The 25955-nt window shown below is 42.5% G+C and overlaps 1 protein-coding gene across 1 annotated transcript in view; it reads right to left on the reverse strand.

Moving 5' to 3' along the window:
• Positions 1-25955, reverse strand: part of LOC126072011 (adhesion G protein-coupled receptor E4-like) — a 102162-nt gene that overhangs the window by 23193 nt on the left and 53014 nt on the right. The window contains exons 5-11 of the mRNA XM_049876589.1: positions 24982-25058; positions 24181-24316; positions 21697-21804; positions 18568-18752; positions 16982-17149; positions 13046-13240; positions 7576-7811 (exon numbers count right to left, since the gene is read on the reverse strand). Coding sequence (XP_049732546.1) covers positions 7576-7811; positions 13046-13240; positions 16982-17149; positions 18568-18752; positions 21697-21804; positions 24181-24316; positions 24982-25058 — 1105 coding nt within the window. The remainder of the gene's footprint in view (positions 1-7575; positions 7812-13045; positions 13241-16981; positions 17150-18567; positions 18753-21696; positions 21805-24180; positions 24317-24981; positions 25059-25955) is intronic.

Raw genomic sequence — 25955 nt, forward strand, 5'->3', positions numbered from 1 at the left:
TGCACGATAGAATTTTGCAAGACTGACGGCTTCTTCATGCAAATAGCTTTTTCCAACAACATGAACGGTGACTATTCACGTGAACCTTGCTGGATAGAATACACAAGAATCAAACTACATCTGTTGAAAGAGACAATGGAAAAGCTCAATATCATCTGTCAGAATGAGGCCAGGGGCCGACTGAGGAACAGACCCACAATTGCTCACATGCAAGTGCAAGTTTAGGTGAAAGAAAATTAAAACAATTAACAAAAGCCACAGTACAACCTTGAGGACACCCCACCTGAATTTAGAGACCATCCCAAGGATAGATTTGACACATTGGACACTAGTGACTGAAGACCAGATGGGCCGTGGGTCGTCTTAGTCATCTAATGCTTCTATAACAGAAATACCACAAGTGGATGGCTCTGACAAAGAGAGGTTTATTCTCTCACAGTCCAGAAGGCTAGAAGTCCGAATTCAGGGCACCGGCTTCAGGGCAAGGCTTTCTCTCTCTGTCAGTTCTGGAGGAAGGTCTTCGTCACCACTCTTCCCTTGGTCTGAGAGCATCTCAGCGCAGGAACCTCAGGTCCAAAGGATGTACTCTGCTCCCGGCATTGCTTTCTTGGTGGTATGAGGTCCCCCCATCTCTCTGCTCACTTCTCTCTTTTATATCTCAAAAGAGATTGGCTTAAGACACTACCTAATCTTGTCTTGTAGACCTCATCAACATCACTGCTGCCTCTAATCCGTCCTATTACATCATAGTGATAGGATTTACAAGCTATAGGGAAATCACATCCAAAGACAAAATGGTCGACAATCATACAATCATACAAGGGAGTCATGACCTAGTCAAGTTGACAGATATTTTGGGGGACACAATTCAATCCATGACAGATGATATCCAGGCCATCATACATGAAGAAAGCAAGAGGTCATTACAAACACAAGAAAGAAAGACCAAAGTGGATGTCAGAAGAGACTCTGAAACTTGCCCTTGAACTTAGAGTGGCTAAAGTGAGTGGAAGAATGATGAAGTAAAAGATCTGAACAGAAGATTTCAAAGGGCAGCTTGAGAAGACAAAGTAAAGTATTATAATGACATGTGCAAAGACCTGGAGTTGGAAAACTGAAAGGGAAGAACAAGCAGGACATTTCAATCACCGCATAATATGCGAAAGCTGTACAATGAATAAGGAAGACCAAAGAAGAACTGACGCCTTTGAATTGTGGTGTTGGTGAAGAATATTAAATACACCATGGACTATCAAAAGAACGAACAAATCTGTCTTGAAAGAAGCACAACCAGAAGATGTAAGATTTCGTCTCAAGTTCTTTGAACACATTAACAGGAGGGACCAGTCCTGGAAGAAGGACATCATGCTTGGTAAAGTACCAAACCAAAAAAACCAAACCCAGTGCCGTAGAGTCGATTCCGACTCATAGCGACCCTATAGGACAGAGTAGAACTGCCCCCTAGAGTTTCCAAGGAGTGCCTGGCAGATTTGAACTGCCGACCTTTTGGTTAGCAGCCGTAGCACTTTACCACTACGCCACCAGGGTTTCCGTATGTATATACATATGTATAAAGATATAGTGGTTTCAGGACACAAGAAGACGACAGATGAGACCGCTGAGTGTTTTTTTTTCAGGGTCAGTGAAAAAGGAGGAGACTCTCAACCAGATGGATTGACACAGTGGCTGCAACAACGGCTCAAACAGCAAAGACTGTGAGGATGGCACAGGAATGGGCAGCGTTTCGTCCTGTTGTACACAGGGTCGCTAGTGTTGGAACTGACGCGATGGCACCTAACAACAACAACAATATATTCGTCACCTTTAAAAAATGTCGTTATTATAAGGATGATTGTTACAATGAGAAAAACAGCAATAATAATACTTTAAGAAAGTCATATAAACAACCATCACTAATTAAGCATATACTATATGCCAAGTGGTGTGTTGCCCAAATAGTTTGTATTCTGGCGTGGCTGCGTTGGCAAAGGTAGTTTAACTTATTATGGAAAGGGACCTGAAGATATGAATCTGGTAGAAGTAACAGTTAAGAAATCCTTAACCCTCAGTGGGCAGAAAAGCTCTCACATTTATTTTCTATTGCAGAGTTTGCGAACTACAGCCTGTGGGCCAAATCCAGCCCATGGCTAGCTTTTGTAAATAAAGTTTTATTGGCACACAACCACACCCGTAATTTACATGTCAACTGTGACTGCTTTCACACTGCACTGGCAGAGCTGAGTACTTGCAACAGAAACTACAGCGCCCACAAAGCCAAAAAGGCCTACCCTCTGGCCCTTTTCAGAAAAAGTTTGCCAATTCTTGATCTATCCTACTAGTATACCTGCAGAATTGTTTTGGTGCTCAGGGTTCAAGGTCAAGACAGGGCAACTCTTTGGGCTTCAAGGACAGCACCACATGTGTTGTGTTAGCACATGTACACCTACTTCATAACACAAATCCCACTGCCAAAATATTAACTTCTTCAATTAACTGTTGTACACAAATGTTTTCAAACTTCTTTGTCGTTGTTAGGTGCCATCGAGTCAGTTCCGACTCATAGAGACACTATGCACAACAGATTGAAACACGGCCTGGTGCTGCGCCACGCTCACAATCATTGTTATGCTTAAGCCACTGTGTCACTCCATCTCATTGAGGGTCTTCCTCTTTTTCACTGACCTTCCGCTTTACCAAGCATGATGTCCTTCTCCAGGGACTAATCCTTCCTAAAAAATGTCCAAAGTACGTGAGTTGTAGCCTTGCCATCCTTGCTTCTAAGGAGTATTCTGATTGTACTACGTCCAAGACAGATTTATTCGTTCTTTTGGCAGTCACTGGTGTATTCAATATTCTTCTCCAACACCACAATTCAAAGGTGTCAATTCTTCTCCGGTCTTCCTCATTCATTACCCAGCTTTCACATGCGTAAGAGGTGACTGAAAATACCATGGCTTGAGTCAGGCCCACCTTAGTCTTCAAGGTGACATCTTTGCTTTTCAACACTTTAAAGATGTCTTTTGTAGCAGATTTGCCCAATGCTATGTCTTTTGATTTTTTGACAGCTGCTTCCATGGGCGTTGATTGTGGATCCAAGTAAAATGATATCCTTGACAACTTCAATCTTTTCACCACTTATCATGATGTTGCTTATTGGTCCAGTTCTGAGGATTTTTGTTTTCCCTACGTTGAGGCGTAATCCATGCTGAAGGCTGTGGTCTTTGATCTTCGTTAGTAAGTGCTCCACGACCTCTTCACTTTCAGCAAGCAAGGTTGAGTCATCTGCATAATGCAGGTTGCTCATGAGTCTTCCTCCAATCGTGATGCCCTGTTCCTCTTCATATAGTCCATCTTCTTGGATTATTTGCTCTCAGGCAGATTGAATGTTGTTGTTTGTTGTTAGGTGCCATCGAGTCGTTTCCAACTCATAGCGACCCTATGCACAACAGAACGAAACACTGCCCGGTCCTGCGTTTTCCTTACAATCGTTGTTACGCTTGAGCTCATTGTTGTAGCCACTGTGTCAATCCACCTCATTGAGGGTCTTCCTCTTTCCCGCTGACGCTGTACTCTGCTAAGCATAATTTCCTTCTCCAGGGGCTGATCCCTCCTGACAACATGCCCAAAGTATGTAAGATACAGTCTCACCATCCTTGCATCTAAGGAGCATTCTGGCCGCACTTCTTCCAAGACAGATTTGTTTGTTGTTTTGGCAGTCCATGGTACATTCAATGTTCTTCGCCAACACCACAATTCAAAGGTGTCAACTATTCTCCTGTCTTCCTTATTCATTGTCCAGCTTTCACATGCATATGATGCAATTGAAAATACCATGGCTTGGGTCAGGTGCACCTTAGTCTTCAAGGTGACATCTTTGCTCTTCAACACTTTGAAGAGGTCCTTTGCAGCTGATTTGCCCAGTGCAATGTGTCTTTTGATTTCTTGACTGCTGCTTACATGGCTGTTGATTGTGGATCCAAGTAAAATGAAATCCTTGACAACTTCCATCTTTTCTCCGTTTATCATGATGCTGCTCATAGGTCCAGTTGTGAGGATTTTTGTTTTCTTTATGTTGAGGTGTAATCCATACTGTGGTCTTTGATCTTCATTACTAAGTGCTTCAAGTCCTTTTCACTTTCAGGAAGCAAGGTTGTGTCAACTGCATAACGCAGGTTGTTAATGAGTCTTCCTCCAATCCTGATGCCCCATTCTTCTTCATGTCGTCCAGGTTCTCGTATTATTTGTTCAGCATAGAGATTGAATAGGTATTGTATAGGTATGGTGAAAGGATACAACCCTGATGCACAGCTTTTCTGACCTTAAACCATGTAGTATTCCCTCTTCCTCTTCCAAAGACTGCCTTTTGATCTATGTAAAATATTCTCATGAGCACAATTAAGTGTCCTGGAATCCCCACTCTTCACAAGGTTATCCGTAATTTGTTATGATCCACACAGTCAAATGCCTTTGCATAGTCAATAAAACACGGGTAAACATCCTTCTGGTATTCTCTGCTTTCAGCCACGATCCATCGGACATCAGTGATGATATCCCTGGTTCCATGTCCTCTTCTGAATCTGGCTTGAATTTCTGGCAGTTCCCTGTTGATATACTCCTGCAGCCGCTTTTGAATATCTTCAGCAAAATTTTACTTGTATGTGATATTAATGATACTGTTTGATAATTTCCACATTCGGTGGAATCACCTTTCTTTGGAACAGGCATAAATATAGATCTCTTTCAGTCAGTTGGCCAGGTGGTTGTCTTCCAAATTGCTTGGCACAGATGAGTGAGTACTTCCAGTGTTGCATCTGTTTGTTGAAACATCTCAATTGGCATTCCATCAATTCCTGGAGCCTTGTTTTTTGCCAACGCCTTCAGTGCAGCTTGGACTTCTTCCGTTAGTACCATCAGTTCCTGCTCACATGGTACCTCCTGAAATGCTTGAATGTCGACTAATTCTTTTTGGTACAGTGACTCTGTGTATTTTTTCCATCATCTTTTGATGCTTCCTGAGTTATTTAATATTTTCCCCTAGAATCCTTCAATATTGCAACTCAAGGCTTGATTTTTTTCTTCAGGTGTTTCAGGTTAGAAATGCAGAGCATGTTCTTCCCTTTTGGTTTTCCATCTCCACGTCTTTGAATACGTCATTATAATACTCTGCTTTGTCTTCTGGAGCCACCCTTTGAAATCTTCTGTTTGTTCAACTCTTTTACTTCATCATTTCTTCCTTTTGCTTTAGCTACGTGGCATTGAAGAGCAAGTGTTAGAATCTCTTCTGATACACATTTTGGTCTTTTCGTTTCTTCCTGTCTTTTTAATGACCTCTTGCTTTCTTTATGTATGATGTTCTTGATGTCATTCCACAACTTGTCTAGTCTTTGGACATTAGTGTTCAACGTGTCAAAGCTATTCTTGAGGTGCTCTCTAAATTAAGGTTGTACTGTGCTTTCTTCAATCTGTTCTAATTTTCTTCAGTTTGAACTTGAACTTGCATATGAGTAATTGAACGTCTGTTTTGTAGCCAGCCTCTGGCCTTATTCTGACTGATAATATTGAGCTTTTCCATCGTCACTTCCCACAGATGTAGTCAATTCGATTCTTGTGTATTCCATCTGGCAAGGTCCAGGTGTATAGTCACCATTTACGTTGGTGAAAAAAAGTATTTGCATGAAGTTATTGGTCTTGCAAAAGTCTATCATGCTATCTCTGGCATCATTACTACCGCCAAGGCTATATTTTCCAACTACCGATCCTTCTTCGTTTCCAACTTGCACATTCCGATTACCAGTAATTATCAATGCATCCTGATTGCACGTTTGACCAATTTCAGACTGCAGAAGTAGGTAAAAATCTTTAATTTCTCCATCTTTGGCCTTAGTGGTTGGTGTGTAAATTTGAATAATAGTTGTATTAACTGGTCTTCCTTGTAGGCCTATCTATCTTATCCTATCATTGACAGCGTTGTACTTCAGGATAGATCTTGAGATGCTCTTTTTAAGGGTGAATGTAACACCATTCCTCTTCAAGTTGTCAGTCCCGGCATAGTAGACCATATGATTATGCCATTCACAATGGCCAAAACCAGTCCATTTCAGCTCACTAATGTCTAGGATACGGATGTTAATGTGTTCCATTTCATTTTTGACATTTTCCAATTTTCCTAGGTTCATACTTCGTACATTCCATGTTATTAATAGATGTTTGCAGGTATTTCTTCCCATTTTGAGTCATGCCACATCAGCAAATGAAGGTCCCCGAAGCTTGACTCCATCCATGTCATTAAGGTTGATTCTACTTTGAGGAGGCAACTCTTCCCCAGTCGTCTTTTGAATGTCTTCCAATCTGAGGGGCTCATCTTCAGGTGCTATATCGAACAACATTCAGCTGCTGTTTATAAGTTTTTCTCTGCTAAATCTTCTCAGAAGTAGATCACCAGGCCTTCCTTCCTCATCTGTCTTAGTCTGGAAGGTCTGCTAAACCCATCCACCATCGGTGATCCTGCTGGTATTTGAAATACTGGTGGCATAGTTTCCAGCATCACAGCAACATGCAAGCCACCACGGTACCACAACCTGGCAGTTGGGTGGTGGCGGAACTTCTTTAGAGAGGCAGTAAAACACGGCTGTTAAGAGCACCACCTTGGGAATGCCTACTTCCACTCTTTTCAGCTGTGATCTTCGGGAAGTTTATTAAACAGACTTAGCCCTGTGCCAACTTCCTAGGACCATGAGATCATGACATGAGATATTGCATACGTGCGGCACTGTCCCTGGTACACTGGAGTTTTTCCGGAGTTGTTACTATTACTATTATTGTTTTCATTTTGGAGGACAACTTCAATTTATTCAACCCACTGTTTCAGAATCATACACACAATATAGTTCACAGGTTCTTAATGGGGGGACATAGATTTGCTTTATCTATCCCCGAATTTCCAGGAGTTATATTAAAAATTCTGTCTATATGTATATTTAGCTACTAATCTAAAGATTGGCTGTTTGGACCTGCCTATTTTTTTTTTTTTTTTTTAGAGTGCTATAGCTGCTAGACAAAGGGTCAGCACTTCAAATGCACCAGGCGCTCCTTGGAAACTATATGGGGCAGTTCTACTCTGTCCTATACGGTCGCTATACTCGGAATCGACTCGACGGCACTGAGTTTTTAAAGCTGTGCCTTGGAAGAAAGGCCTGGTGATTGGCTTCCATAAAGACAGCTGTTGTTGTTAGGTGCCAGGGAATAGAGTCTGACTCATAGCATGTGAAGAAGTAGGACTGCTCCACAGTATTTTCTAGGCTGTAATCTTTATGGGAGTAGATTTCCAGATCTTCCTCCAACAGAGAAACTAGGTGGATTCCAACTGCCAGCCTTTCATTTCATAGCGAAGTGCTTAACCATTGCACCACCGGGACTTCTTTCTGTAAAGACTACAGCTGAGAAAATGTGATGGAGCCGTTCTACTCTGTGGTACATGGGGTTGCTATGAGCTAGAACAAGTTGACGGCAATGGATTTGGTTTTGATTTCTTGCCAAAGACACCACTCCCACCATGAATGCATGCATCAGGCTTACTGAGTATTTGTTCCATAATTTTTGTGTCCAACACCTGCAGACACAGCCACGATCACAGCTGGGATCCCATAGCCAAAAGGGTACATAAACTTCTTCTTGAATCTGTCTGCGCTGGAGTAGTTGGCCACCTTGAGGTTACTGACGGTGAGGAAGAGGTACAGGCCTTCCAGGAACATCCAGGTGAAGGCGGCAAGGTAGAGGTAGTGCAGGACCCCAGCGATAATGGAGCACAGCACCTGGAGGGGTGGAGAGTTAAGGGTGTGGGTCAGATACTAAGCGCTCAGTTGTTAATGAAAGGTCGGCGATTCAACCCAAGAGAAAGATGTGGCACTCTGCTTCCATAAAGATCACAGCATTGGAAACCCTATGGGGAAGTTCTGCTCTGTCCTATAGCATTGCTATGAGTTGGAAATGACTCAGTGGCAGTGGGTAGTCTCAGCATTCATCTCTTCCTGGCCCCTGGCCTGGAATTGGTAGTCCCTTGCTGGTGAGCATGCTCAGCTGCTTGCTAACCAAAGTTGGAGGTTTGAGTCCACCTAGAGGCACCTCGGAAGAATGCTCTGAAGATCTACTTCCAAAAATGTAGCCATTGAAAACCCTATGGAGCTCAGTTCTATTCTGACACATGTGGGGTCAACATGAGTCAAATCAATTCAACCTGACTTGACGGCATCTGGTTTTACTAGTGGGCTTGGAATTTCAATTGCCAACACCTGTGACGTTTTTCCAGGGGACAACAATTCTGGGGGACTCTGATGGCCTCTGAAGTCTTCTCACCTCGTGCATAGGGTAGACCAGAAGTACCAAGGAATGAATATCCTGGGAGCAGACCTCAAATCCATGATGGAAAGGAGTTGGTAGGTAAATATTTACCAACCATGAGTCCATGGTTAAGCACTCAAATACTAACTGAAAGGCTGGTGTTTCAAACCCACCCTGAGGCATTCTGGAAGAAAAGCCTAGCAATCTGCTTCTAAAAGGTCACAGCCATGAAAACCCTATGGTGCAGTTCTACTCTGTACCCATGGGGTTGCCATGAGACGGCAACTGGCTTGGGCTTTTTGGGTTTGGTCTGGGTGGGAGAACTCTGAGACACACGTTCTTACGCTGTCTCCCAGAGCTCCTCAGTGGAATGGAGCTCCAGTTGTCCACTGTGGAAAGTCTCTTGAAGATGCACCCCTTACTGACTGTCTTCCCGTCTCTGTCTCGTTCCCCCCTCCCATGTCAGTGTGTCCCAGGACAAGTCCCAAATAAACTAACTACACTCAGATCCTTGTCTCTGGGTCTATCTCTAGAAATAAATATTAATGAGTATCCTCTGGACACCCCTATAGTTCAGCAATGAAGTTGCTCCTGAGGTTCACTCTTCAGCCAAAGAGTAGATAGGCCCATCAAACAAAACAAGACTACATGGACACACCAGCCTAGGGGCAAGGATGAGAAGTCAGGAGGAGACAGGAAAGCTGGTAGTGCAGATCCCAAGGTCAAAAAGGGGACAGTGTTGACATGTTGTGGACTTGGCAACCAATGTCATAAAATAATATGTGTATTAATTGTTTAATGAGAAACTGTTGGCTATGTAAACCTTCATCTAAAGTACAATAAAAAATATTCATGTGTACATGGACAGCAATGTCCACCATTCACTGGAGCTGCCTCAGTACGAACAAAATATTTAACGGAGTCCTTGGGTGATGCAGACTGTTAAGTGCTCAGCTGCTAACTGAAAGGTTGGCTGTTCCGTTCCACCTAGGGGCACCTTGGAAGAAAATCCTGGTGATCTACTCCAAAAAAGCAGCCATTGAAAACCCTGTGGAGCACAGTTCTACCCTGAAACACGTGGGGTCACCATGAGTTGGGGTCAACTCTATGGCAACTGGTAGTCAAGGCCAAAAAGCATTTTAATAGCCAAAAAAAGGAGAAACATCCCAAAATGTCCATCATCAGGTGAGCGGAGAAACAAAATGTGGTCCATCCACACAATGGAATACTACTCAGCCATAAAGCCAAAATGCAGTCCTGACACATGCTATGTATGACATGGCTGAACCTTGAAAACCTGCTGAATGAAAAGCATCCGTCACAAAAGAACAAATATTGTATGATCTCACTTACGTGAAATATCTAGACTAGGCAAAGGTAGAGAGACCATAGCTCGTTAGGGGTTTCCAGGGGCAGGTGGGAGGGCAGGAGAAGAAAGGAGGACTCAACGCTTAAGAGACACGGGGCTTCCAATAAGGGTGAGGGTGTAACCTGGGGACGGGCAGTGGGGGTGGTCGGACAACATGAGCAACATAATCGATGTCGATGGACTGAATGCACGAAGATTGCTGAAATGTCAAATGTTTTCTTATGTATATTTACACAATTGAAAGAATGATTGGGGAGAAGAGTATTTTAAAGACAACTTTGTATCACTTTCTATGGATGAAAACAGTGGGATCACATACCATAAAGACAATAGCCATACAAATAAATACTTAGAAATTACATTTTAAAATGTATGTCTGCTTTTCACTTAGAAACACCTCAAGTATCAAAATTTTGGAAACCCTTTTCGAATCCATCTACATCATATTAAAATATATATTTATATAAACCCTGGTGGCGTAGTGCCTAAGAGCTATGGCTGCTAACCAAGAGGTCAGCAGTTCGAATGCGGCAGGCGCTCCTTGGGAACTCTATGGGGGCGGTTCTACTCTGTCCTATGGGGCCGCTAAGAGTTGGAATCGACTCCATGGCTGTGGGTTTTTTTGGGGGGGGGGTTATATATATATAGTTGTTGTTGCTATTAGATGCCATCCCAGTCTGTTCCAACTCATACAGAACCTAAATAGAATAGAAGGAAACACTGCACCATCCTCACAATCATTGCTATATTTGAGCCCATTGTTGTAGCTGCTGTGCCAATCCATCTCACTGAGGGTCTTTCTCTTTTTTGAAGACCCTCTACTTTATCAAGCATGATGTCTTTCTCCAGGGTCTGGTCTCCTCTCATAACATGTCCAAAATACAATAGACGAAAGCTCACCATCCCTATTTCTAAGGAGCATTCTGACTGTATTTCTTCCAACACAGAGCTGTTTGGTTTTCTCGCAGTCCAGGGCATTTTCAGTATTCTTCCCCAACACCGTACTTCAAAGGCATCAATTCTTCTTCAGTCTTCCTTACTCATTGTCCGGCTTTCACATGCGTATCAGGGGATTGGAAACACCATAGTTTGGATCAGCTACACCTTAGTTGTGAAAGCGACATATTTAACACTTTAAAGAGGTCCTTTTGCAGCAGATTTGTCCAATGCAATACATCGTTTGATTTCTTGACTGCTGCTTCCATAGGTGTTGATTGTAGATCCAAGTAAAATGAATTCCTTGACAACTTCAATCTTTTCCCTTATCTCACTTTCTCTAGCCCCAGTCTTCCTCAGTTCCTTGGTGAACTTCAGGTGGAATCTATCCTCCCCCGGTTGTGCTTACTTTTTCCTGAGTCTATGCTGCTCTCTGTATCACTCAGAAATGGAAAACCCTATGAAGCACAGTTCTACTCTGCACACATGGGGTCGCCATAAGTCAGAGAACTTGACGGCAACTAACAACAACTACACCGACGTGACCTCATTAATATAACAAAGAAAACCTACCCCCAATGGGATTGCATCCACAGGAATAGGGGTTATGATTTCAAGACATATTTTAGTGGGACATGATTCAATCCATAACACACCCTGATCTCTCCTGAGCTGCAAACTCTTATTTCCAATGGTCTGTTGGCTGTCTCTACTCAAGTGTCTGATAAGCACCTCCAGTTTAGCAGATTTAAACCCAGGTTCACCATCTCTTCTGTCCCAAATCTGTTCCTCCTTCTCTAGCTTGGTTAATGACATCACCATCCCTCTACCCAGTCTCCCAGACTAGAAACCTCAGAGTCACGTTTATGTCTGCTTTCTCCCACGCCCACCACTTCCATCTCCACTTGGGCCCCAAGTCCAGCCAATTCCACTTCACAAATGTTTCTTAAATCAGACCCGCTTCCTCTTCCTTGGTTCATATTTTCACTAACTCTTACCATCACTCTTCTCCCTGCTGCTAGCTTCATCTCACTCCAGCTTACCTCCACTTTACCTTTGAAGGCCATATGGTGTTTGTCAAACAATTCTTTTAGGATACACATGGGTTTTCCATGAGTGGGAGCTGACTCAGCAGCAACTGGATTTTTATGCTGCCTCTCAGGGAGGAAAATAGTGTTTTCATAACCTTCTGGCTGTGGGATCATAGTCCTTCAGGACTAAAAGGAGATTTGGAGAGCCCCTAGTTTTAATTTTCCTGGAAATACTGGAGATCGTGATCGCGATGAAGATAAAAGCAAACATTTTTTGCTGAGTGTCTCAGTTGTCTAGTGCAGCTATAAACCAAAATGCCATGAGTGGAGGGCTTTAACAAACAGGAATAATCCATTCCAAGCCACGGGCAAAGAGGTTAGGAATTACTTCCAAAAATCAGCCAATGAAAACCCTATGGATAACAACGGTCACATCTTCAACCAATCATGGGGATGGCTCAGGGCTGGGTGGTGTTTGTTCTGTCGTGCATGAGGTTGTCATGAGTCGGGGGCCGACTGGACAGAAGCTAATGGCCACAAAAACAACAATCCCACATTTCAGAGTGCAGGGTTGTCATTAGCAAGTAGCTGTCCAGCTAGGGACTTCATTTCCCAGTCTCCATTGCAGTTAGGTGTGACGACATGTCTGAGTTCTAGCCAGTGGAACGTGAGATGGAAACCCATATAAACCCCTCCCTCATGGGACTCCACCATGCTCTTTTTCCCTTCAATTAGGCCCAAATGGAAAGGACAGCAGGGTGACCTTGGAAGCTTTATATGGAATATGGCAGAGCCTCCATTAGCCTCATGGTGGAGGATAGACACCCTGCAAACCTCTTGCCCACCCACTGATACCTAAGTGAAAAATTAACTACTATTGCGTTAAGGGGAGTTCCTGAGTGGCACAATGATTGAGCACTCAGCTACTAACCAAAAAGTTAGTGGTTCAAATCCCCCCAGAGTGCCTCAGAAGAAAGCCCTGGTAATCTACTTCTGTCAGGTCACAGTCATGGAAAACCCTATGGAACACATTTGTGCTCTGAAACACATTGAGTCGCCGTTTGTCGCAATCAACTCCACGGCAACTGGTTTGGTTTATTGCGCTAAGCCACTGACATTTTGGGGTTTATATGTTATAGCAGCTAATGTCACCCTTTCTAATGCCATCAGTCTGACTCCCAGTCACTTTGCTAAGAGGCTTTAGAACGTGTGGGGCTTGTTCAAAGTTGAACAGGAGCAGAGCTGAAATGGGGACCCTTCCTCTTCCTCCCACAGCCTTACTGCTGATTCTCGCCTCTCTCCCCCATCTTTTCTCAGGACAACATGCTGAGATTTTATTATGACAATGAGGCAATTTGGTTCAAAAACCTACCTCAGACTCAGTTTTATCAATCCCCACGAGGAAGAGTAGGTGGGCCAAGAAGAGGCAGAGCGAGAGCTGCAGGTGGAGTGAGGTGCTGGTGTTCTGGATGGGACGGCACAGGAGGAAGGTGAGGGCTGCCAGGAAGAGGCACAGCAGAGAGAGGCTCAGCCCCACATAGGTAATCAGAGTCAGCGCCGGATCTGCCTGTGAACCACAAAAGGAGTAATACATTACATTTCCTATCCCAGTAGTTATGGCTCTGATGGCAAGTCAGATGGGGTTCCCAGCTCAAGGGTCTCTCATGCAAGTCACTTAGCCTTGGTCTTCCCATCTTCAAAATGAAGGCAATAATGGCGGCACAATGGTTAAGCATTCGGTACTAACCATATAGGATGGTGGTTTGACCCACCTAGTGGCTCAGTGGGACAAAGACCTGGCCATCTCCTCCTGTAAAGATTACAGCCTAGAAAACCCTATGAGGCAGGTCTACTCTGTCACATTCAGTCTCATGAGTCAAAATTGTCTTGACGGCACCTAACGACAGCAACCACATAAGGCTGTTGAAAAACTGAAACCACTAGACCAGAATGCGCAATAGAAATATCATGTGGGCCACGGATGTAAATTAAAATTTCAAATAGCCACGTTAACAAATAATGTAAAAAAACAACAGGTGAAATTAATGTCATAATATATTTTGTTTAACCTAATGCGTTCAAAATATCACCAGTTCCATTGGAGAAATGCAAATTAAAACTACCTTGAGATTCCATCTCACTCCAGCAAGGCTGGCATTAAGCCAAAAAACACAAAATAATAAATGTTGGAGAGGCTGTGGAGAGAATGGAACTCTTATTCACTGCTGGTGGGAATGTAAAATGGTACAACCACTTTGGAAATCTATCTGGCCTTTCCTTAAAAACTTAGAAATAGAACTACCATACAAACCAGAAATCTCACTCCTTGGAATATATCCTACAGAAATAAGAGCCTTTAAATGAACAGATATATGCACACTCATGTTTATTGCAGCACTGTTTACAATAGCAAAAAGCTGGAAGCAACCAAGGTGTCCATCAATGGATGAATGGATAAATAAACTATGGTGTATTCACACAGTGGAATACTAAGGAACAATGATGAGTCTGTGAAACATTTCATAACATGGAGGAACCTAGATGGCATTATGCTGAGTGAAATGAGATGCAAAAGGACAAATATTGTATAAGACCACTATTATAAGATCTTGAGAAATAATTTAAACTGAGAACACATTCTTTTGTGGTTAGGAGAGGGGGAGGGAGGGAGGGTGGGAGAGGGTTATTTACTAATTAGATAGTAGATAAGAACTACTTTAGGTGAAGGGAAGGACAATACTCAATACAGGGAAGGTCAGCTCAACTGGACTGGACCAAAAGCAAAGAAGTTTCCTGGATAAACTGAATGCTTCGAAGGTCAAGTGAGCAAGGGCGGGGGGTTGGGGACTATGGCTTCAGGGGACATCTAAGTCAATTGGCAAAATAAATTCTATTAAGAAACCATTCTGCATCCCACTTTGAAGTGTGGCGTCTGAGGTCTTAAAAGCTAACAAGCGGCCATCTAAGATGCATCAATTGGTCTCAACCCACCTGGATCAAAAGAGAATGAAGAACACCAAGGACACAAAATAATTATGAGCCCAGGAGACAGAAAGAGCCACGTGACTAGAGACTTACATCATCCTGAGATCAAAAGAACGAGATGGTGCCCGGCCACAACCGATGACTGCCCTGACAGGGAGCACAACAGAGAACCCCTGAGGGAGCAGGAGAACAGTGGGATGCAGACCCCAAATTCTCATAAAAAGACCAGACTTAATGGTCTGACTGAGACTAGAAGAATCCCGGGTCATGGTCCCCAAACCTTCTGTTGGCCCAGAATAGGAACCATTCCCAAAGGCAACTCATCAGACGTGGAATGGACTGGACAATGGGTTGGAGAGAGATGCTGATGAGGACTGAGCTACTTGTATCAGGTGGACACTTGAGACTGTGTTGGCATCTCCTGTCTGGAGGGGAGATGGAAGGGTAGAGGGGATTAGAAACTGGCAAAACGGTCACGAAAGGAGAGACTGGAAGGAGGGAGCGGGCTGACTCATTAGGGGGAGAGTAAATGGGAGTATGTAGTAAGGTGTATATAAACTTATATGTGACAGACTGACTCGATTTGTAAACTTTCACTTAAAGCACAATAAAAATTATTTGAAAAAAAAATCACCAGTTCAAGAGCTGTACACCAATGTTCACTGCAGCACTGTTTACAATAGGCAAAAGGTGGAAACAACTGAAATGTCCATTAACAGATGAATGGATAAACATAATGTGGTCCATCCATACAATGGAATATCACTGAGGTCCAAAGAGAAATGAAGTCCTGATGCATGCCACAACACGAGTGCACCTCGAAAGCATTATGTGGAGTGAGATAAGTCAGTTGAAAAGGACAAATAGTGTATGACCTCACTTATATGAAATGGGCTAATATATAGAAACAAAAGATCATTGGAGGTTACCATGGGTGGAAACGAGGGGGGAAAAGGTAGTTTTTGCTTATGGGGCACTGTGTTTCCATTAATGGTGGTGGAATAATTTGGAAAAGAATACTGATAATGGCTTCACAACATGAAGAAAGTAATCAATGTCACTGAATTTTACATGTAGAAATTGTTGACCTGGCGAATGTTTTGGTGTGTATGTTTTCACTACAATAAAAATATTATCAATTCAATGTGTAATCAGTGTAAAGCAATTATTAATGAGATAATTTATATTCTCTTTTTTCATTTTGAGTCTTTGAATCCTGATACATATTTGAAACTTATAGCATATCTCAATTCAGGTGCTATATTTTCAATGGAGAATATGAAATGTAGTCCTACCAAATCAATAAAGTTGTGTTTAACACGTAAGTATTTTACGCTGCTTCAGTCTTTTAATTTAAATCCATTGAAATTAAATAAAATTAGGAATTCAATTCTTCAGTGCCACTTGGCACATTTCAAATGCTCAATAGCCACGTGAGGGTGGTGGTCCTATTGAAATGAACAGAACTCAAACGTCATCTCCATGTAGGCTGGTATTTTTATCTTAGTCCCTGCCGTATTCCCAATGCCTAGAACAGCACCTGGCATATAGTAGGCACTCCATAAATATTTGTTAAATGAATAAAATGAGGCCACGCATATAAAGCATTCAACACGATGGTTGTCATATAGCAAATACCCAGTAAATAGGAGCTAAAAAGAAATAGTGGAAGAAGTTAAGTAAATTTCTTGAAATCTGAGTTGCCTTAGACCTGATTGGGACTTGGGAAGTTCAGGGGATATTCTTTGTCATTGGTGACAGCCCGTTACCTTCCTTTTGGTCTGATCAGGGAGGTTTACCTGTGATTCCCTCTTGCAGAATAGCAGATATTTTCTATTCCAGAACCCCTTGAACCTGACCATTGAAGGGCTTGCCAACCCAACTTCCCACTACAGGAGGTGCATTCTCTGTTACTTTGAGCTCACTCTGCCCATGTCCATGAAAATGGCAGAGAATTAGTGCCCCCTAGATGCAGTTCTCAACAAATGACTGGAAAGAGATGGTGTATCAGTGCCCCAGTTCCCTCACTCAGTTAGGATAACTCTGAGGTGTGTGGCCTACACTGTCTCCCAGAGCTTCCCAGAGGCAATTAAGCTCCAGTTGCCCACAGAGATGACTGATTTGATAATGTTCTCTGTATTGTTCTCTATTCTTCTCCTGTTTCACCTGCTCAGCCCCCTACTGCTGTTTCCTGGAATCATCTTCCAAGGAAGCTACTTGTATCTGAGTCCTTATCTTAGAATCTTTTTCTAAGATATGGAGAGGATGACTTAGCTCACTGCACACAGTCACATTCAAAGGAGAGGACCATGAATCCTGGTACCTTGGGCATAAGAGCCATGAGGACAGCAAAGCTGGACAGATGGAAGCACTGGCATGTGGTGTGAGACTCGTTGCTTCCGATACGAGAGCAGCCTTCCCTTGACCAGCTGCCCCCCTCCTTCGATCCTTCCCAGTAGACACAGAATTGTTTTGTTCTTTCACCAACAGGCTGGAAAAACAATAGCATAGAAGTGATTCTCTCTCTGGTTTTCTTACTTGCATTTTATAGGTTAATCACAGGTGCACTGGGTTGGACCCTGGATTAGGAAAATCCCACTATCTTGAGTACTTGTGGGGAAGAGTTTCACACCACCACCTGTGCTATGGAGTTTAGTTTTCCTTAATTATGCCCTTCTCTGCTCATCTCAGTGCCCTGGGGATTGACCTATGAACTGCTTTACCCAGGCTCTTTGTTGGCTGGATGGATTCCAGTGGGTTCTAGCAAAGAGAGACCCTGATAGGAGATCACTGGGCAAGAGAAGAGAGAGGCAGGTGTTTCTTCCAGGCTATTTCCATCTCCCCCCCCCCATCTGTCTGTTTGTCATACAGTGGTGGCTTGTGCATTGCTATGATACTGGAAGCTATTCTACCTGCATTTCAAATACCCATGGTAGACAGGTTTCAGCAGAGCTTCCAGACTAAGACAAACTAAGAAGAAAGGTCTGGAACTCTACTTCTGAAAATTATTGTTGTTAGTTAGTTGCCACTGAAGTGACCCCACGAATAACAGCAGAAAATATTGCTTGGTGGTGTGCCATCTTAATGATTTTTGCAACGTTTCAGCTCATTTCTGTGGGCATTGTGTCAATCCATCGCATTGAGGATTTCCCTTAGACAATGAAACCTCTGTGGATCACAAAATATTTTTGGAGACTTTGACTCAATTACTTTGGACACATCATCAGAAAAGACCATTCACTAAAAAAGGACGTCGTGTTTGGTAAAGTGGAGGGCCAGCAAAGGTGAGATGGATGAACACAGTGGCCACAACAATGGACTCAAACATACTAACGATCATGATGGTGGAGCAAGACTGGGCAACATTTTGTTCTGTTATACATAAGGTCACCAAGAGTAGGACCTGACTCGACAGCAACTAACAACATTTCTATCTGCAGTTGGACAATCCCTCCTCCATTCCTCCAGTTTTCACTGGACTCAGTAATTCTAGTCCCTCTGTTACCCGTTTAGGCTTAATGTAATCATGATGCCCCACTGCGGCAATCCCTGAGCGCCTCAACATCTTTTGTCAGTTCTCTTGACTCTGAACCATCAGAGTTAGATTCAGTTACCTACCAGAACCCTGAGAACACACCAACATCCCTTTAAGGTGCCCTGGATGGAGTCCTTGGGTGATGCAAACAGTTAAAGTGCTCAAACGCTAACTGAAAGGTTGGAGGTTCAAGTTCACCCATAGGCAACTGAGAAGAAAAGTCTGATGATCTACTTCCCCAAAATCATTCACTGACAGCTCCCTACGGAGCACAGTTCTACACTGACACCCATGGGGTGGCCATGACTCAGAATTGGCTCAATGGCAACTTGTGCTGGTCTTCTTGGGTAGAACCAGTCCTTGGTTTTGCTCACCTGAGTATGTTTAAAGGTCAGGAGGACAGGTTTGGACAGGGCAATTTTTTCCTTTGAGCCAATGGTGCCACTCACGACAAGAGAGTTCAGTTTCACTTCTTGCAGTCCTTTTCTGTCACTAAAATAGGTTTCATTGAGAATATCCCCAAGAGCACGATAGGTGATCAATGCAACAGCACTCTGATCTGCGACCACAGAAGAGAAATTTTTTAGGGTTTCCGGTTTGGGGTGTGTCTTACCTGGGGATCCGGACAGTGAGCAAAGCCAGCAACTACTCAGCCATCATGAAGCAAAACCTGCTCCTCCTGTTCATTATCATCAAGACCTTGGGTGATAGACAGCACTGAGTGTGGCTCAATTAGCAGCTGCCCAGCCATTATCAAACTGAACCTGCCCCTTCCTCTCCATTGTCCTCAAGACCCTGAGTGCTGCATGTTGCTAGTTCCTGCCTTAAGATTGTCATACCCCCTTTACTAGCCTCAAAAGTGTCCCAAAGTAATCCAAGCCTCATTAAGGCCTAACTGAATGTTAAGATCTCCACCCAGGGCGGGACTTATCTGCCATTTTCAGTACATACTAAGGGGGAAAAAATGCAATTTTCTTAGCACACTTATGTGCCATTATAACTTATGTAGTCCATGATGTTTGTATGTAGTTCCTTGTGAAGGACAGCATAAGAGGATCTGCCTCTCTTTGTTCAGAAAGCTTGATTTGAGGTATACACCTCCTTGCTCCTTGCCTGCGTGCTTGCAGTAAAAGCTCTTCCTCCCTCCTCACCTCGGTGTGTTTTAATTGATGAGAAGCCGCACCAGGCCAGTCCAGCTTTGGGTAACAATGAGGCAAACCTAATGTAGAGTTCAAATTGCCTTTGGAAACTCCTTAAATTGCCCATGTAATATGCTGCATGTTGTTTTGGGTACAGTGTTTGCATTATGTAGTACAAATATGATGCACTACACAGGATAAAAGGTTTCTATGGAAAACATGTAAATCAATGTGCTGTGAAAATATCTATGAATCCTTAAACATCAGAGTCATGAGGCAAGAAGCTTGCCCTCAGAGGGGCAGGTGAAACTCAGATGGGATGAGGAAACTGCACATTCCCATCTTCCATATTTAGTTCATGCTGGGGATCTAACTGAGTGGAAAGGTATGCAGGGTAGCCCATACCGCTTAATTTGTTTTTTCTCTCTCTCTCAGTTTCTCTCCCTCTCCCTTTCAGCCCTCCCTTTGACTTGCTGACCCTCTCTCCCTTTTTCTCGCTGACTTCCTGTAACTCTATCCCTGTGTCTGTAACCCCCACTTCCTGTCTCTCATCTCCAGCCCTTTGGTGCTCTAACCCTCTATCTTTCTGTCTCTATGGTCCTTACTTCCTGTCTCTTTCTCTCTCAAGACTATACAGCTTGAAAATCCAAAAATATTTTATTATCTGACTCTTTAAAGAAAAAGTGTATAGCCAGTAGGATAGAAGAAAACCAATGACGACAAAACAATTCTCAAAAGACTCAGTTGTAAAGAGAAATGAAGTCCTGATGCATGCCGCAACATGGATGAACCTTGAAAACATCATCCTGAGTGAAGTATGTCCCTCACAGAAAGATAAGTACTGTAAAATACCACTTATATGACATAAGCAAATATATAGAAACCAGAGATTATTAGCTGTTACCAGGGCTGAAAGGGAGGTGGATGGGGGAGTTTTTACTTAGGGGGCACTGAGCTGCTGTTAATGTTGGTGCAATGATTTGGAAAAGGATATAGAGAAAATGGGTGCACAACTTGAAGTATATAACTAATGTCACTGAATTGTACATGTAGAAATTGTTGAGATGGCATATGTTTCTTATGTAGATTTTCACCAGAACAAAAAAAAAATTTTTTTTTTAAAGATACAGAACATATAGAAAAAGGTTTTAAAAGAAGCACTCAGGGTAAAAAGATAACAATGTTCAAATAAGAGCTCCTTCTAAATATCCTAAGTAAAATCTTCTGAATCTGGAGGAAAGTTTTTTTAAATTAAGATAGTAATAAGTGATAGCAACCCTTATTATTACGTAAAAACTGTAACAGCCTGAACAGCCTCTAATGCTATAGAGGAGCACTTAATAATTATTTGTATTTCTGGAATAAAAACCAGAATTATTATTTCAACAACAACAACAAAAAGAACCTTCTCAAGGGAAAAAGTATTCAAAGCAATGATCATCTACCCCTGTTGAGTGTTGAGTGGTTGCCTTTTTAAACAATCTTGGGGAAACAGGAAATGTATCAACCTCACCCTTTTAAAAGGTGCGTTAAGGGATCTCTGTTTGACCTTGGTATCAGTCCCAAAGTACACACTCCTTATGAGAGTCCAACTTCACCTCTAATATTGCCTGGTCAGTGGCCAAGGCAGAGCTTTCAATTCTACCATATAGAATCTCCCTACTTTGGAAACTTTTAGAGTATCTGTTATAGATTGATTGGTGTCCTCCCAATGTATATGTGGAGCCCCGGTAGCACTGTGGTTAAGCATTCAGCTGCTAGCTAAAACATCAATAGTTCGAATTCAACAGCTGCTCCTTGGAAATCCTATGGGGCAGTTCTACCCTGTCCTATAGGGTTGCCATGAGTCAGAATCCATTCAAGGTAATGGGTTTGGTTTAATTCATGGGTAGTAAATGCTAACCTCTATACTTGTGGTTTTAATCCCATTTGGGAATAGATTTACTTTGTTATATTAATGAGACAGTAGTAGTGTAGGGTGTGTTTATAAGTCAATCTCTTTTGAGATATAGAAGAGATTAAACAAGTAAGTGAGCAAGCAGAGATGGGGAAGAGAGATGCCACACCACATGAGATCACAAAGGAACCAAGAATCAAAATTTGAAAGAGACAAGGACCTTCCCCCAGAGTCATCAGAGAAAGTCTTCCCTTAGAGTTGGCTCCCTGAATTCAGACTTCTAGCCTCCTAAACTGTTAGAAAATAAATTTCTCTTTCTTAAAGCCACCCACTCATGGTATTTCTGGTATTTCTGTTATAGAATCACTAGATAACTAAGACAATTCCCACCCCTTGTCCCAGTCACCTGGAAATGAGACACAGTGCCTAGAATTTGAGGTCAAGAGAATCCACCTTAAACACAGTACCTCTTGTGGTTTCTGTGAACGCATGGGCACAGTCAATAACCATTGTGTTATTTCCAGCTTCCAAAATTGTTTTCTTGCTTGTCTCATCACACGTCTTAGTTTCATAGACTGTAAACATAAAGAAAGTGATCCTGCTTTGCTTGCTTCTCACGCCTAAGACTCGTTGAAGAACTCTCTTTTTTGGAAGACCCACTATTTGTAATTTCATCTCGTGTGTGCTCCAAAGTTAAGGTAGGCCAAATGGCACTCTCCTCCCCCAACACACATCTTTCGCTGCTGAGTATGAAGCTGCCAAAATGACCTAAGCAACACACACTGGTGACACAACCCAATAAGAGAGAGATGGTCATTCTTCCCAGAGCCAGCACTAGAGCGGGCAAGGTAAATCTATACCACAGGAAACTTAAAGGGAAGAAAAAAATTAAGAATGTACTTTGGAGTGCCTGCTAAGGAAAGAACTTAATTTTTTTGAAGCAACCATTTAAAGGTTTTCCAAGGAATAGTCAACTGGGAATAGATCATCTGTATTTCGGAGGGATCTCTTGAGTAAACTCTCTCAGCCATATAAGGACAAGATCTGAAAAAAGACCACCCTCATAAAAGTTTTTTGGTACACAGAGTTTGTCCCTGGAGAAGTGTGAAAATTTATCCAGGGGCAATAACAGAGACTATTCATTGGCCCCATATGCATTCACCTCTTCTTTCTTTTGGAATTGTTTGTGCCGTCAAGTCGACTTTGACTCATAGCGAACTTATAGGACAGTGTACAACCGCCCCATAGGGTTTCAAAGGAGTGGGTGGCAGATTGAAACTGCCGATCTTTTGGTTAGCAGTCTGAGCTCTTAACCAGTTCACCACCAGGGCTCCAAATTTAAGCTAACCTCAAGTCATTTCCCAGTCTTCTTTGCACCTAGATGGAGCCATGTAATTATTTGCAGGCTAACAGAAGGGTGATCGGAAGTGGTGTGTGCTAAAGAGAATGGGCAGGCCTTCTGCTTCTCCTCTTTCTCCTTCCCAATGGCTGGTTAGGGGATGTGAAACTAGAGTCACCATCTTGAAATACAGACGCAAGTTGGACATTGAGGATGGCATGTCTTGAAGGAGCCATGGAACTGTCACATCAGTCATTGACTCCTTTTGTTCAAATTGTTAAAAAAAAAAAAATACATTTCTCTCTATTTAAGCTGTAGTTATTTTGTTCTTTGATATACCACCAGATCCTGTATCCTAATACAGAAACTAAGTTTGCATGAAACATTCATCAACACAGAACATAAAGCAAACCTGAATAAATTCAAAAGCATTGAAATTTTAGAATATGCTTTTAGACTACAACAGAATTAAATAAAAAATCATTAACAACAACAAAAAAGGTAACTAGAAAAGCTCCAAATATTTGGAAATTAAAAAAACACTTCTAAATAACCCATAAAGATTCCTGAAGGTACAGAGGTTAAGTGCTCAGCTGCAAAGTGAAGACTGGCAGTTGAAACCAACCTAGTAGCTCTGAGGGAGAAAGACCTGGGGATTTGTTCCTATAAAGATTACAGCCAAGAAAACCCTATAGGCCAGTTCTTCTCTGTCACATGGGGTCACTATAAGTCAGAACTGACTCTTTGTCATCCAGCAACAACAACAAATAACCCATGAGACAAAGGATAAACCACAAATAAAAATTTTAAATATTTCAACTGAATGATAATGAAAGCCCAACATAAGAAAATTTGCAGAATGCAGCCAAAGCAGTGCTTAGAGGGAAAAGTATAGTTGTAATTTATAGCTAAATTTATATCTCAAATGCACATGCTATAAAAGAAGAAATGTTTTGAAATCAAGGATCTACTCTACTAAGAAGCTAGAAAACAAAAAGTAAATGAAACCTGAAGAAAGTAGAAGAAAGGAAATAATAAAGATGAGAGCAGAAGTCAATGTAAAAAGAAAGCTAATGATAGAAAAAAAAAAAAAATCAACAAAACCAGAAGATGGTTCTCTGAAATGTTAGATAGACACCAGGGTTAAGGAAATTCCTAAAATGGAAGGGATAGTTAGTTATCCCCCCATTCTGTTTTGAGGTTTAAGATTGTTAGAACCACTTGGGTGGATAAGGATGGTCCTCACTCAGGTTTCCTGGAATGAAGGGACCCCAGGGACCCCAGTGGAGGAAAGGGGAAGGACCAGTTACGTGCACCAGGTTTAGATTGTCTAGTAGCATATATAACTGAGCCTACAGGATCTTTCTGCTCCAGCCACAGGAGCATGGCGGGTATGTTCCTAAGTACTTTCCACCATACCAAGGGGATGTGGAAAGAGGAAGATAACTGGTTTGTTCCCTTGGGTTTGTATTTTGAAAGTAGAGCCCTACTTGTGTAGAACGTCCGTGTGGAAACTCTTTAATGCTTGGATCTAAAAGATTTCTTCATTCCTAGAAGTCAACTATACCAGGAACCATATCCCTTTATGGGGACCATTTAAGGAGTTTCTTACCTATATCAAGCACAGGATTCTCATACTTTCCTGGAGAAACAAAATTCTGATTCCATATACTTAATTCTGCCTCCTGAAGTAGTTGGGTAGCCACTTTTGCAATGTCCTTTTTGGTTCCATTGTTCCATGTATTTTTCTTTAAAAGAAATAAAGCTAATTAGATAGAACCTTACTGAAACTTAAGAAAGTGAGAACATGGGTAAGTGTGGTTGGGTGATCCCATCAGGTATTGCTTTGGATCACAAAGATTCCATCTTGTTGTGCATGGGTTCACCATGAGATGGTGGTTGACTAGATGGCAGCTAGCAACAACAACAACAAATTCTGTTTTCTCATTTATCCTTCACAGCCCTGTGAGGGGTATATAATTGCTGCATCTTATTTACGAGACCCTGAAGGTTTAGAGATTGAGACCTCTGGAGCCTACAAGAGTGCATTATGGAGAAAGACAAGGGATGGGAGGTGGTGGCGGATGAGGTTTTAGGTATTTGATGCAGTTCTTTGAAAATAGCTGAAGCATTTTAACTCTATTCCAGGGTTTTTCAGTCTCGACACTATTAATATTTGGAACTGGATAATTCTTAGTTGTAGGGGATGCTGCTGTGTACATTGTAAGATGTTGAGCAGCATCCCTGGTCTCTACCTGCTAGATACCAAGAGTGCACACATACACAAACACACACCAGTGATGACAACCAAAAACGTCTAACAAATTCAGCCTCAGTTGAGAAGTGCTGTATCCTGAAAGTAATAGGGACGCGTGGTAGTGTCTGAGCAGGAGAATGACATGGTAAGACTGACCAACTCTGTCCAAGTCTGGGCTGTATCCTCACTCATACAAACATCCACCGGTGGCTGGGTCGTCATACCTTTGTGCTCTGGAAAATAAAAATAGCCATCAGAATGGAATATGGGAGAGAACATGTCACTGGTCATATCCCTTCTTCCAATCACCCTCAAGTTAGGTCTTTCCTTGCTGCTCCACCAGAACCACTAGCAGTTGCCATCGAGTTGGCCCTGGCTCGTGGTGACCCCGTGGGCTCTATAGGGTTTTTAATGGCCACGTTTTTGGGAGTAGATCACCAGGACTGTCTTCTGAGATGCCTCTTGGTGATTTGAATCTCCACCCTTCTGGTGAGCAGCCAAATGCGTTAACTGTTTGTACCACCCAAGGGCTCCAATGATTCCACAGCCCATTCTAATTCCCTTCTAAAAATAAAAAAGAAAGAAAACAATTGCTGTCAAGTCAATTCCAACTTTTGGTGGCCCCATGTGACAGAGCAGGACAGTTCCATAGGGTTTTCTTGGCTCTAATCATAACAGAAGTAGATCACCAGGCCTTTCTCCCATGGCACTGCTGGGAGGGTTCGAACCTCCAGCCTTTAGGTTAGTAGTTAAGTGAAAACCACTCGCGCCATCCAAGGACCTTAATTTTCTTCTAAGGAGTCCAAAGTGTCTCCTAAAGCAGAATTCACAAAGGGATTTATGGTGAGGCCTTCCGTCCAAGAACTCAGTCAACAATACTTATTGAGTGCCTACTAACAGCCAGCCATGATGCTAGGCCTTGTGAACATTGGTTAGTAAGAGGGACAAACCTTGTGGAGGTGGGAGTCTACAATTAAATTAATTTGTCATTACATGCTGCTGCAAACCAATTAGCATAATGCACTTATGAAATACCTCAACGTGGAGGGAGGAAGGCACAGTTGACAAAAAAATAGTAGAACTTGAGCATTATTTGCATAAAAACACAGCAGTTAAATGATTGCAGTGGT

Source organism: Elephas maximus, chromosome 3, assembly GCF_024166365.1.
Source record: "Elephas maximus indicus isolate mEleMax1 chromosome 3, mEleMax1 primary haplotype, whole genome shotgun sequence".
NCBI lineage: Eukaryota > Metazoa > Chordata > Mammalia > Proboscidea > Elephantidae > Elephas > Elephas maximus.